Here is a 15,452-nt window from a genome sequence, read left to right on the forward strand (position 1 = left end):
TGGTTTAGGACTCAATGTATAAATGTGTAATTTTTTACAAGAACTACATAAAAGAGATGGGGTAGAGGGGTATAAGAACATAGTTTGTATGTACTATTGAAGTTAAGTTGGTATCAGAGCAAACAAAACTGTTACAGATTGAGGATGTTAAATTTAAGCCCCATGGTAACTACAAAGAAAATACTGGAGAATACGCAAGCTCATAGAGACAGAAATTAGAGTACAGGTTACCAGAGGCAGAGGGAACAGGGAAAGGGGAGTTAATGCAAAATGGGTGTAGGGTTTCCATTTGGGTAGATGGCAAAAATTCAGCAATGGAAGGTGGTGAGGGTATCACAGCATTGCCAATATGATTATGCCCATTGAATGGTATGCTTGGGTGTGGAATTGAAAAGGGAAAGTTTATGTTGTACATATGTTCCACAATTTAAAAGAAATAAAGAAAGAAAGAGCAGCTAAAGAGACAATGACAATTAAACAAGTAATACATAATCCTGGATAGGAACTAGCAAAGAAGGAGAGAAGGCTCAAAAGAACACAATAACCACCCCTAGGGAGAGTTTGATGCATAAGAAATGTAGATCACTTGGACAGAGCTCTGGGAAATGCTGACATTAAAGAATCTTATAGAAAATGGGGAAATAGACAAGGAAGCTGAAAACGTGTGTCCACAAGATTAGAAGGAAAATGAGAAAATCACTGTGTCATAGACGGTAAGGGATGGAAGAGGTTCAAAAGAACATAGTTTTCAACTGTTTTGAAGGGTGGGAAGAAGGCAAGCAAAATAAGGATTCATGACTTTTAGCAACATGGAAATCACTGGTGACCATATGTGATACAAGTTTAGTGAAGGAGGACAAAGCAATTTTGGAAAGGGCTGAGGAATGAGTGGAGGTAGGAAACTAAAATAACTCCCCTTTTCCTTGCCAGCAGCACTCAACCAATGACTAATGGTAATGGTGTAAATTTACTCCATCAATCTCCACACCAGATTGCAGTAATTCTGAGGCTTCTGTGTTATCCCACATGATGCTTAATTATAAGTGTCAACTTGTCTAGGCTATGCTGTCCAATTGTTTGGTCAAACATTGGCCCAGTTGTCATGTGGTGGTATTTCGCGGATGGGATTAGCATCTACAATCAGTTGACTTTGAGTAAAGATTACCTTCAATAATATGAGTGAGCCTCATCCAGTCAGTTGGAGAAGTTAAGAGGGAGAACTGAAGGTTCCGGGAACCAGAAGAATATTATCTTGAGACCACACACTCTACTCCTTCCAGAGTTTCCTACCTAAGGACTTCAAACATGCTGGCTCCCACAGTCACATGAGCCAATTAATTATAATAAATCTCTGTCTCCAGCTTCTCTCTCTTTACACACACACACACACACATACACACACACTCATACGTGTATACATACTTACAATTTTTCCCATTGGCTATGTTTCTTTGCAGAACCCTGATTGATACACCCCATTTCCCTCATGGGTTTAAGTTTCAGTGCCCCTGAAGTAACTGCTTCAAAAACATGCCTTTTTTACCTGCCTTCCTTTTCCTGTGTGTATACTCTGCCACTTTGCTTAGGGTGTGCCCAGTACCTTGCACTTGAATCCTTATCTTTAGGTCTGTCTCTGGGGGAAACCCTTACCAAGACATCCATACATATTAACAGTTGCTAATTATCTCCCAGGCATATATTTGTTCAGTAAATATTTATTGAGTTCTGATACCTAACAAACATCATTTCAATTGGTTCCCAAACTTATGAGGAAGGTAGTATTATCTTGAGGTCAGAAATGCAGAGTGACCTGTCATAGTTACATGGCTGGTAAATAACTCACAGAAATAGTATTTAAATCCAGGTCTTTCTGAATCAAAAGTTCATATTATGGACTTTCTACTGCACCATGCATAATGGTTTGATGTTGTGCATACCCCAGAAAAGATCATGTTTTTAAAGCTAATCCATTACTATGGATGTGAACCTGTTTTAAGTAGGATCTTTTGGTGAGTAGGATCTTAAGTTAAGTTGAGATGTGACTCACCTCATTCAGAGGGGATCTGAATCTTCTAACTGGGGTCCTTTATAAGAGGATAAAATACAGAGAGAAGACAGAAAAAAGCCCCAGAGAAGCTGAGAATGAAAAGCCAGAGAAACCCAAAAAGGAAAGCCAGAAGCTGAGAGAGACAGAAGACAGAGAAAGGACACAGAGAAGCTGAGAAAGAAGCAGCCAGAAGCTGAAACAAACGAATCTGGGAGAGAAGGGAGAGACCAGCAGATGTCACCATGTGCCTGGCCATGTGACAGAGGAGTTGAGGATCACCAGTAGCTGGTCTTCAGGAAGAAAGTATCGTCCAGTCGATGCCTTGCTTTGGACATTTTCACAGTCTCAGAACTGAAACTTGTAAGTTAATAAATTCCTATGGTAAAAGCCACCCATTTCTGATCTACTGTATTTCATAGCTTTAGCAAACTAAAACACTGTGTTATGGAAATAGAAAAAAAAAATAGTATTTTTTAAAAGCTCTGAAAAGGAAAACTTTGTTACAGCTCTGTAAAGCATGTTTTTATATGTGCATATGTTTATATTTTATATTTATCATATGGATAAAGACGACTTAAAAACCATAATCACAGCATCATTATCACATCTTAAAACATTTAACAAAAATTCTGTAATATCTTCAAGTATCTAGTCAGTGTTCAAATTTCCAATTATCTTATGAAAGCCACAATGTCTTTGTTGTTGTTGCTTTTTTTTTTTACTATGTCAATGTCCTTCAGCCAAATCACAGGAACACACCTGCAATTAATCAAGTTGGGTTTATTACTCATCGCTGTGAGGGAAAACACACACCATGGAGAACCCTTTGGGTGTCTCAGTAAAGAGAGTGTTAGAAATAAACTATTATAGGATTTGGACTTTGGTGAGCAATTTGGGGTCGGGTCTAATAAAATGGATGCTTTCTGGGAGATGGGTGCTGTGAGAAAGTGGAGCAATTCTATGACTGGGCATCTCAACAACTCTTATCTATATAGAGGGCAGACTAGAGCAGGGATAAACGCATAATTGGTGAAAAGTAGCAGTTACTCATTTTGGCTATCAGAGGGGGATTGTTGTTGTTCTGTGGGTTTCACAAGGGTCTTGTTTTGCTCCCACTTCATCATGGTCTCAGAGTGATCTTGATGTTCTATTGCAACTGTTATGCCCAACATCAGGTGTTGTTTTTTTTTTCTTTCTCAATAGCTTGTTTGAATCAAGATCCATATAACAACCTCACATTGTGAATGGATGGTATATTTCTGTCTTTTAATCTTTAGGAGTCTCCTCCCATTTCTTTCTTTTTTTCTTTCTTTCTATCTTGCTTGCTTTCTCTCTTGCTTGCTTGCTTGCTTTTTTATAATTTATTTGTTGAGAAATCAAGCTCTTGTCCTGTGGAGTTTCCCATAGTTTGGATTTTGCTGATTTTATCTCTGTTGTGTCATGGAACATATTCTTCCATCCTTTTATTTCCTATAAATTGGTAGTTATAGCTAAAGGCATGATCAAATTCAGATCCAATGCCTTTTTCAAGAATACTTCATGGAAGGTGATGTGTTTTTCCATCAAGAGGCACAGAATAGCTCGTCTTTGCTCCTTTTGTGATGTTAGCAGTCTTTAAGGGCTAGATTCCTTCATTCATTAGGGGTTGCAAAACAGCGACATTCTATCTTTTTTATTCTTGTATTAGCTGGAATACATTTTATTTATTTATTTAAGTTTGGTTTCCCCAGCTATTTCTCAAATGACTTAAAATGGCTTGCATATTAAAGGAATGGAAAATAGGACATTCAGAGATAGAACCCATTTGAAATCATAATAGAAGCAATTGAATATGGTTTCAGCATTTCTATTACTTTCTTGGTTGCTTTTTGTGCTTTAGAGATAAATGTGAAAGGTCTACACTTGAATGTTATGAAAATGGACGGATTTAATGTGGTCAAGCAAAACAAAGAGATTAACAATTTTCTGGAGTTCAACAAGAAAAAAATTCACGTTATTTTTCAGTGTAAGGATTATAGTAAAAGGTTTCTACAGGCCTGCTAAGTAGATAATTATCTTCAACATTCCCTACTTCAGGTCAAAATATTCACATGATATATGCCAAGGAAATTAGGAAATGAAAGAATATCTCATATTTTCTAATTGAAATGTACTTTTGTCACTGTGATAAAACCTCAGATTACCCAGAATGCACCTAGTTGCAGTTAATAGTTAATATTCTTGTTGTGCAAGGATTAACCAGAAAATCTGAAATATGTATGTTTATAAATATTTATAATTTTTTACATTTCAGAACTTATAATTGGGCATTACTTAAAATAAGTAGCATATATTCCATATATTCTTAAGGTCATTCTGCCAGCACCAAAGTAGAAACACCAAAGAAATTTCATCTCTATAGGTGTCTTCTTAAATATAGAAATCCATATATCCAGATTAACAGTGTCTTCTGGCCCGTCCTCCACTCTCCTTGAGATATATATTAGAGAATTCAAACGACATGGGAAGAACTGGGCAGCAAGTTGCTGGGCCTCAATACCCTTGCAGACGGTGGCCTGGCCCTTGGAAAGTTCTCTGCTCAGCTAATGCACTGGCTGTGCTCTATAATACTGGGCTGACCCACTTGGAAATAATTCCTCAAAATTAAAATAAAAAGTTTTCCAAACTCTGTTACTATATTTTTTTTCAGACATAATCAGCATAACTTATAGAGCAGACTTCAATCTCTGATGAACTTACAGTGCTTCAAAGTCATTATTTTGACATCAGTGACACCTTATAGACAGTGAACTACAGAAGAGTAGACAGGAGACGTATTGGTTAAAGAAATACCCTGGAGTTTGCTTTTTGACTAAATATCTGATACATGTTAGCTTTATTTTGAGTCCACTTACACTTTCAAAAATGAGACACAACCGAAACAAAATACTAAAATACCAACCATGAGGATACCCTTTAGGAAAATCTACATATTGATAGTGCTCTGTAAGTAAAACATCATGAGGGTACACATAGAATCATAGAACTAGAAGGAATATTTAAGATCAACCAGTCACATCGCTTTACCTAACAGGCGAGGAAAATGAGGTGGAATGGTGTGAACTGACATTCTGACATAGGGACATGTTCAAGGCCAGTCAGCAGCCGCAGGACCAGAGCTCATATCCTAGACTCTTTTGACCATGCTAATCATCGTAGGTAAATTTTTTTAGTGCAGTTGCTACCTTAAGCACAAAATTCACTGATGAATGGTACAGCATATGGGACCTAAATGAAATCGCTGGAAAAGAGGAAAATGCACTTCCAGAAAATTGCTGCATTTAGTATTTAGAGTGGAGTAACACCAAAATCTCATTGGTGTGTGACTTTTCATTTCATTATTGCCTCATAGTGATGAAATAAAATGGCAAGAACAGGAATTTTTGAAGCTGTGTTCACTCTTGCAGATCACCAGGATAACACTCAGTGGATTTTAACAGTAATGGATCCACTCATGGCCTGGAACCACCATCAGCACCCCAGTGCACCCCCAATAATTTAATGCCTAGAGAAATCTGCCTAGTTTATAAAATACCATAAATTCTCCTGAAATTTTAAAAATTAAATGACTTCAAAAAGTGTTTTTAAAAGATGCCCTGCTTAGGTTTAAAAAACATAAAATCATTTTTATATCATTTTAATATTTTCAAAATGAAACTAAAAATCATGTTTAAAAATTTGATCATAGAAATGAAATTCAAGATGTTTTAAATTTGAAGACGTCTCCACCATCACCAGTAACTCCTCTGTGTGAGAGTCTAATTTGCTAATTAGACTGATGATACCTGCCTTCATTCTGAGTTATGGGCAATTAGATGTTACAACTGAATCACTTAGAGAGTCCTTCTCTGTCAAGGGCAGTCAACCAGACTATTATTCCAAGGCAAAGCAACCTAATTATCACTGCAAAGTTTAGGCTAGAGGAATAGAGCTGAACATCAAGCAGGACTCTATCGGGGGCCAAACCCTTTGTGCTTAGTGAATTCACACCTTAAAATCTTCTCAGTACATTAAAATGGGCTTTCTTATGAGAAAAATACACAGAACCAGAGAATGTGGATAGAAGGTCAGGAAACATATAGATATAGTCCCCACTGAGTTTCAGAGAATTTCCTATAAACTAAAGAGTGTAAAAGTCTAAGTCCGGAGTTAGGACAGCCACCAGCAGATGATGCCACAGCCCTTGATTCTCACTTTAGAACCCCTGGGGATGACTGTCTTCTAGAGCACTTAAGCAACAATAAAGAATTGCCCCTTTAGTCCTGGAGGTCTGGGAGGAAAGAAGTAAGTGCCTCTGGTACTGCCTGGACAGTACTCAGAGTGGGACATTTAATAAAGGAACCATGTGACATAAAGAAAAATAAAACAATATGTTGGTGAGCTTAAAATATTTGTGATCTATTTTCATTCCCCAATGACTATTGCAACACTGTTTCTATGAGACAATGTTCTGTAGTCCAAACAACTGATTTACAAATATATTTATAGAATGACACTTGTTTGTAAATTGGTGATACAGATTTCAATGCCTGAATAAATGATAGTGTCAAGATTATAAAGTTTCCCTAAATGTTTATCACCGTGGGAAGTCCTAACAGGATTCTGGCATACACAGAGTCCTCATATCCATCACATACGATTTAGGCAGACTTTGCCTTAAATTGCTCAACTGTTTCAAGGGTTTCTACTTTATTGCCCAAATAAGATAGTAAAGCTCAGTTTTATTCACAGGTGATGAGATGCTGTATAGTCCTTTGGAATCATTCTTTGTACTTTGCACACAGGGACCCTTAATAAGTACCTATTAAGTCAACAGTCAGAAACCCCAGTAAGTTACTTGCACCTTTGAAGAAAAACAGCATTTCTATCTGAGGAAATGCCTTTGAATGCTAAGTCTCCATGATGAAAAATTTAAAAAGTTCCTATTTCTTAGTGAGATTTTGAAAATTCATCTTATGTCTAATTGCAAATCTTTAAAAAATGCAGGAAAGCAATAAATTAGCAAATATGCATAAAGAACAGTACTTCAGCATCTCAAATGAGAGGCTGGTTCCACTGTGTCTATCTCTTTGCTTTAAAACATGTATTCTGAGCAGAGTCTTACCGCCTGCTCTGCTCCCCTTTGCTCACTCCTCCTCAACACCAACAGCCTCCTGGTTCTTCCTTAACTCGCCCGGCATCCTTCTCCTTTAGGACTTTTTTCTGGCCATTCATGCTCCTGGAGCATTCTTCCCCCAGATATCCCTTATTCTGTTCCACTTTTTACTTTTGAATTTATCACTTCCAAAATAATATATAATTTTATTCTTGTTGTTTATTGCTTGTCCTCCTGTCCCCCAACCACCCTGCATTTACCCAGAACATTATATGGTACATAGAATGGGCAAGAACAGGCTCAATAAATGTTGAATAGATGAACACTGGCAGGTCTCTAATCAAAGCCTAACTCAGAGTTTGGCCCTCCACCAGACTCCAAGAGGAAAAGAATCTCACAAATCCCCTAAACCTTAAAGTTGAGGAAATTCAGGCTTGGAAAGTGTGCATGACCTACCCACACACATCACTCTTACAGACTTCCCACCCTGCGTATTCTGACTTCAAAGCCAGAAATCTCTGATTTCTGTATTCTGATCTCTGTACCTCTGTTAGTTACAGGAAGAACAAAATAGAGGAGAACATATTTAGAGCTAAAAGACTCTTGTGAAAGATCCCACCTGTGTTCTTTTATAAAGAAAATTAGAAAGCGAAATATTTTGTTTTTAATCAAACCATTTATAAAATGTGATTATAAAGCAGCTGAGAAAAAATGAATTAAGGTTTTTTAAAAAGTACACTAATAGTAAGAAGAAGAAATAAGAATAAGAAAAAAATCCTTATGTACAGAGGAACGCCAGTTCAGAGTAATTCTGACATCCATTAAATTGGATAGCAGGGAAGAGATCATAAATCTTACACGAATCCCTATTGCTGCAGATCATGAGAGAAGACTCAATCAGTTATTGCCTTTGATTTTAGACATGCAGAGAAAGTTTGAGAAGTGAAAAGATGCAAAGCATACTGCACAGCAAGAATCCGTCTCCATGAATATTAGACTACACTTGTTAGACACTCCAGTGAACCCCTCATAATGTCTTAAATATGGGCAAGTGGAAGCAAGAGATGTAAAATGCCTAAGTCCACATCCCACAGAAAACCAATGACTGGTTTACTTGTCATAAATAATATACCAAATATCTCATAGATCAAAGAGCAATTGATACACTTTATCACAGTCAGTGGGAAACATTTTTCTCTATACACAAATTATCTGATTTGAGTTTGTTCCCACTGTTTTTAATTAGGCTAGGGAACATTTCCAAATTTTTGTTTACTAATCTAGCTAGCTAAATTCAAAATTGTGGTATAGTATCCCATCTGCCTTCCCTTTCCATATTTAATTTTAACAGCATGTCACTCACCTTTCCACTTCAAATCAGAAGCCAGATGCTGAACTTGCTTACCAGCTTGTTATTACCTTATTGGGTAAAAAAAAATCTGTTGGGTTCCTGTTGAATGACAGATGCTTTTCTTTCTCGTTGTTTTTCATGTCTCTTTTTTATTTTTTCATTTTTTTATTTTTGTTTATTTTTTATTGTTTTGAACACACAGAGTATTTTTATTTTTTAATGCAAAGAGCCCTCTCTGTATAAACATATTCTGGGATGTCCACCAGACTTTGCAGAGCAGGAATCAGAAGGCCGATGCCCATCTTGGCCAGTGCTGGCCAGGATTAAACAGAGCAGCAGCTGGCGAGCAGTAGCTGCACCACAGAGCTCTGCTTTGCCACTCACTTGTACTGCGTTCCAACAAAGAGCAACATTTTCAGTTTATGAAACATTTTGGAAAGAATAAAGTATAAAAAACTCAAGGCATACAATCCTATAAATATCTCCCCTCAATGAGGAGAGAAGAAAAATGGACTTAAAAAATGTTAATCTGGGAATTCATCGTTCGCGTACCCTCTATGCATAAACACCCATGAAAAATTCTGCTGTGACTAACGTTTTGCATTCCTTCCCTCCATTCTCTACTTCCTCCCTAGAACACCTGAAGGATAAGTTAGAAGAATACATGGCCCGCTTTTCCAAAGTGAGGATCATTCGCACCAAGAAAAGGGAAGGGCTCATCCGGACCCGACTCCTGGGGGCGTCTGTGGCGAGAGGAGAAGTCCTGACTTTCCTGGACTCCCACTGCGAGGTTAACGTGAACTGGCTGCCCCCGCTGCTCAGTGAGTACACGGCATCGGGGCGGCTTCCGGGAATCAGGGCGCCTGGGGAGTCGCCTCCACTTACGGGGAGTCTGGGGCTGCTGGATATTTGATCTGCAGTTAGCAAAGGCTAGCTACCCCTTCTACAATGTTTACAGTGGGAGCCTTGAATTCTATCTTAACCACTGCTGAGGAGAATTCGGTAACTAGAAAACTACAATGAAAGTAGCATTTTAGATAACTGCAGTCTAATTTAAGGTTTGGAAAAGTTTCGTTTATCTTGAAGAAGTCCTTCTTTGGCGCATTTATTTTCACTAAACACTAAAAGAAAAAAAGTGTCCCAAAATATTACCTATAGCTACTGTAAGATTAACACATACAATTTAACAGTTATTATAGGATTGCTAAGGAATGAGGAAAGAAATTTTTTGAGTATGCAGAAAACAATTAAAATATAAGTTCCTTGATATAGTCTAGGATTTATAAGTTATTTTTTTGTTATTCTTCTTTCCACTTCTGGCACTAGCCTATATCCCTAAATACATAATCTGCCATATTTACATAAAACCCCCTCAAACACGCTGAACTGTAATCCAGATGATACATCTTAAATGTTCAGAATGTGGCTAAGAGGAGGAAAAGAAAAATACACTTTTGCATTACACTTGAATTGTTAGAAACATGAAAGAACTGAAAGTAATTCCAGCTAGAAAACGTATGTGTGGCTCAGTTTGAGCTTCACTATTTTTGGTTTTTATTTTACAATAAAGTCAGATACAAAGTCCAGTAGTGGGTAAGAATTATACTGTAAGCCTGAAGAAATATTTCTAAAAGTTCTTGATGCACACAGATTGTACTCCTTTCTATTCTTGCAGACTTCGCTAAATCAAGTTTTATTGTAAATATATCCCTGGCCTTGGAGTTAAAGCCAGTTACAACTGCCTTCACAATAGCTGCCTCAGAAAGAATGATTTGCTATTGATGACTGTGAAGGATTTCAGCTAGAACTAGCAAAGCTCCATTAGTAAAAGATGGGAGGGGGTGGTGGTGGAAATCAATTGAAACTACATGGGATTTAAACAAGAAACAATCAGCAGCTAACATCCCTACCACATCACTGGATACTCACACTCGAACACAGCCGACTGCCCAGCCGTCCTAATCAAGGAGAATGTTTCAGTGCTCATGCAGCCAGATACTCCTCTAAGCTTTTAATTAAAAGTACCTTGCCAAGGACATAGCAATTTAGAGTTTCATCAGTAACAGCGAGATTCCCTCAAACTGACTTTGACCTATAAGATGTTGAATACTTAAGGAAGTCAGCAAAAGGTCTAATTTATTTATTAACCAAACCAATCCCTAAATGCCAATTTTCAAGTCTCTGATTGTTCACTATGAATCTAAAGGAAAAAAAAAAAAAAAAAAAAAAAACTAGGAATAAAATCAGAAAGAAGATAAAAGAAACCTACTTTTTCTCATTAAAGCATTTCATTTCCTACAGGCCTGAAGGATAAGAAATGATTCAAGCCCAGGATCACTATCTTTTTTTATTTTCCTCTATCAGTGTCTTGACACATCATCCGAAATGAAAAAACAGGCGGGGCCACACAGTTTCTTGGTTCATTTTTCACCTTGGGATTATACCTGAATTTCAATTTCCCATTAAGAGTCTGTTTGTTTGATCCCTGGAAATTGAAATGTAGGCACAAGCCTTAGATGAAAAATTAGTCATGCTGCTTTCACCCTGAGCTGGATGAGAGCTGAAACGAAATTTGAAGAGAAAGTTGACAGTTAATTTAACAGACTCATTCTCTTTGGGTCACCTTGGGACTCCTTGTTGGTCAAAGAACTTGTAAATCAACCCGATTCTGAATTTGATTGAAGAAAGTCACTGAAACCTTAATACGAAAATGCCTACAGACGTGACAGAAGAAATATTTCAGACTCAGAAATGATGGTCTCCTCCATCAAAGACATCTATGGGGAAATACCATTTAGATAAAGATTAAAACCCAATATAAGGCTTTCCCAGGTGAACATGGGTGCGCATAGAGCCCGTGGTCAAGAAGATTAACTTGAAACAGTGCTAGAGGTCAGTTCTCTCTGCCTATTAATTAGTTGATATAGGATAAAGACGACCTCCAGACTCTGCGGCCTACTGGGGCCCTCCTGTCTAAATTGCACCCCCCTCCTCACCCCCAGATTTCTGTATTCCCCTTTCCCTATTTTATTTTCTTTCCATCACATTTATCACCTTTTGAACATACTATATAACACAGTTAATTATTATGTCTGTTGATTGCCTTTGCTCCATTCCTAAAAACAGAGACTTCTTGTTGTTCACTGCTATATCCCCAGAAACTAGAAAAGTTACTGGCACATAGTTTGCACTCAATAAATAATTGTTGAAAAATGAATGAATGAATGAATGAATGAGTGAAAAGGCAAGTAGATCTAAAAGGGCAGATCTTCCACAAGATTCTGTGGTTTTCACACCCGTTTCATCAGTGGCTTCAAAATAAAGCAGCGTATTATTACAGCCAGTAAAAGCCTATGTTTCCTGCCCTATGCTTAGGAGGAACTTCTGAAGCAAAAGGACAGTTTCCTTACTGTAAGATCATTATTCCTGACACAGATAACATTTATTCCAGAAAAATTTTGATAGTAAAATAAACAAACTTCACACTGTATCTTAGTGATATCTACTTACCCATTGTTTAAAAATTTTAAATGTATTTTATTCCATATGTCACATCCAAAGGTCTTCCAAATAACTAGAGAGCAGATGTTCCTACTTAAAAGTTCTGCCTATCATACAGTATTGGTTTGTAATGATAAATATTGACTAAATGTGATGTTTTGGGGAAGAAACTTCACATGTAGCTATTCTAGGTGAGCCAAAGTATGCAAATGTTTGTTCCTTGTGCTGGCTGTTAATGTCATCACAATAACAATATCTACATGGAAACAGAAGGAGATAGAACTGAAAAAACTCACCTTTCTGTTATTATGTCAAACCATGGTATACTAGGAAGACCATAGGTTTTAGAATTGGACTGGTAAGCAGTAGTTGTATCCTGGTTCTCACTCTCAGAAGCATGGTGACCTTTGCAAGTTATAACTACTCTGAGCTCAGTTTCCTCATATTTAAATTGGGAATGATAATAATAGCCACTTTATAGAGTTGTTAGAAGGATTAGAAATAGTGTGTGTATAAATCACTTAGTAGTTGCTCAAGAATTTAGTAATAGCAGGCCACCAAATATCTTTTTGGATATGATGAAAGAAGGTAAAATGTATAGCTGTGATAAACAGAGTCTATCTCAAAGAACAGTGGCAAAATATGATTTGGCAAAAGCTCTGTCAAACCCTGGAGCAAAGAATTCACTATATGATTTGGTAGCTTTTAGGGAGGAAAGCCATCAAGACTGTTATATGATTAGATACTAAAAAATCCTGAAGTTAAATATTTACATTTTGTAACCTCCAGAAAGCAGGCCAACATTTTCTCAGCAGGCTCTAGCCATGCTACAAGGCACACATGTCCTGTTTATACACTGTGCATTTGGGATACATGATAAAATGACAGATTGGGGACAGGTCAGGCAAAAATGTGACAAAGATAGAGCTAAATGGACTTCAGCAAGTCTCTCTGGGACATAGCTTTCTTAAAGGAAGATACAAAAGCTCTGTACCTAATCAGTGTCCCATCTCGTTAAGTCAAGCATTCAAAGGACGTTCCTGCAGAATGCTCTAAAGGCAATGGGAAACCAAGGCTGTAAGCATTGCCCTTTAGTAGGAATCTATAGGCTTCTCTTTGCTGAAAATAATAGATGGCCTGAGCAAGCATGTCATTTCCTATTTTGTGCTTTCATTTTTCAGACCAAATTGCACTAAACCACAAAACCATCGTGTGCCCCATGATCGATGTCATTGACCACAATCACTTTGGGTATGAGGCACAAGCTGGGGATGCCATGCGAGGAGCCTTCGACTGGGAAATGTACTACAAAAGAATCCCCATCCCTCCAGAGCTCCAGAGGGCAGATCCCAGCGACCCTTTTGAGTGAGTAGCAGCTGACGGAGGGGCCAAGGAAGAGAGGGCAGGTAACTCATTCCAGCTGTCCCAAGGCTGGGAGCCCCAGAGAACAATGATCGCTAATAAAATGGAGTAAAGCAGGTGGTAACAATATGCAAAACATTGGAGAAAGGTCAGCCCTACAAGTTGGAGAAAACTGCAAGCTGTTCTGGGTGCATGGATCACCCCTTCTCAAATGTTGCAGAGAGTGAGAGAAAGTGTACAGATGTGAGGATCAGAAAAATGTGTAATTAACAGAAGATACATGGAGAAGGAATGCATATTCACCTTTCAGATGTTCTTTTAGATATTCTCTTCTTATTTTCATTTCTCTATGTTCTATTTACTTTTCCCTAAAGGATTAAACAAATTTTATTTTTTCTTTATCGGGGATTGATGCAAAATATGAGCCAGTATTTAAGCCTACATTCTACACCCTGTTGGAGACTTCCTATTTATGATGGAGGGTGGTGCTCCTGAGTAGGTGCTCCTGTAATTTAAACACAGAGAATTCAATCCATATGATATATCCAGGCGAGTGAATAATCCTTGACAATCCTGCTTCTAATTCAAGTACCATATATCTATTGACTTCTACAAAGCTAAATTTTTTTTCTTTATCTTTTTTTTTTTCTTTTGGTGTGAACATGAGATTTGTGCATGGCAAGGAAAGCAAGAACATGGCTTAGTTAACAAACTATCTATACCATTAATGGTGAATGGTGAACTTTTCCCAAAAGTTAGCCCAAAGATTGTCTAAGGCATACTATATCATTTCCTGGTCTGCACCTTTTTAATCAAATTAAAACCTTTATAATTTTAAAACTACTATGAATTTTTTTCTTAGCACAAGAAAAATATCTGTAATTGAGTCTTTAAAATCAATATCATGTTTTCATCAATCATTTGGATCTTAAAATTTGCTATAGAGAAGATCCTAGGTACAGAAAACATTGCTGTGACACTAACACTTTAAATTATAATAAACATTTGATAAACATCAGGAAAAATTTTCTTCCAATTATACTTCTGTAGAAAGATGAACATGCAGGGAAGGGAAAGGGATTTTGGAAGACACTAGTCTGGTAAAAAGGGAGTAATATGAAGCACATTCCTTAAGTATCCAGAGCTTTTGGAGTCAGGCATCTTCAGATTCTCAAATTACTGGCAGGTATTTTAGAAGAAATAATGAAGGCTCTTTTTTTACTCTCCCAAATGGTTTGACCAAGATTTCAAGGATATTCAAAACAACTAAAAATTTTTTTAATTATCTAAGTAACCTAACCGGCCCAGCTGAGAGATGATCTTCAGACTTCGCTGAAGGTAGCCATCTCAAAGTACTGACAAATGATTTAAGGTGGGATATAAAGGCAGGTACGTCGGGTTATGGGGGTTGGGGGAATCAGCAGTTATAAAAGAGCCCAAAAGGGTCCCATAAGTCAGTGGAACAGTTATTAGATGGCTGATTGCAATTAGAGTAGCCACAGTCTGGTTGCTATAATCCGAGGTTGTCATGTGTTGTTGTTGTTCTTACAGAACTTGTGGGTTTATGGAAAAATCATGCAGAAAGTACAAAGTTCCCATATACCCCCCTCAGACACTCAGTTTTCTGTATTATTAACATTTTGCACAGTGTTTTACATTTGTTATAATTAATGAAATATACTATTATATCATTAACTACAGTACATAATTTATATTAGGGTTCACTACTTGTGTTGTACAGTCCTGCTTTTTTTTTTAAATCTAGTAACATATACACAACCCAAAATATCCCCCTTTTTTAACCACATTCAAATATATAATTCAGAGGTTTAATTAAACACTGTTCAGTTAACACTGAACCATCACCCTCCATTACCAAAACATTTCCATCACTCCAAACAGAATTTCTGCACCAATTTAAGCATTAATCCCCATTCCCTACCCCCACTCTGGCCCCTGATCATCTGTATTCTAGTTTCTGTAGCACTGAATTTTCTTATTCTAATTATTTCATGTCAGATAAGTGAGATCATACAATTCTTTTCCTTTTGTTTCCT

The 15,452-nt window shown here is 37.3% G+C and overlaps 1 protein-coding gene across 1 annotated transcript in view; it reads left to right on the forward strand.

Annotated features, from left to right (window-relative positions):
• GALNTL6 (polypeptide N-acetylgalactosaminyltransferase like 6) overlaps positions 1–15,452 on the forward strand; it is a 1,267,846-nt gene that overhangs the window by 1,003,521 nt on the left and 248,873 nt on the right. Inside the window, exons 7-8 of the mRNA XM_037831017.1 lie at positions 9,168–9,353; positions 13,215–13,398. Of these exons, the coding sequence (XP_037686945.1) occupies positions 9,168–9,353; positions 13,215–13,398 (370 nt within the window). The remainder of the gene's footprint in view (positions 1–9,167; positions 9,354–13,214; positions 13,399–15,452) is intronic.

This window comes from Choloepus didactylus, chromosome 3 (assembly GCF_015220235.1).
Source record: "Choloepus didactylus isolate mChoDid1 chromosome 3, mChoDid1.pri, whole genome shotgun sequence".
Lineage (NCBI taxonomy): Eukaryota > Metazoa > Chordata > Mammalia > Pilosa > Megalonychidae > Choloepus > Choloepus didactylus.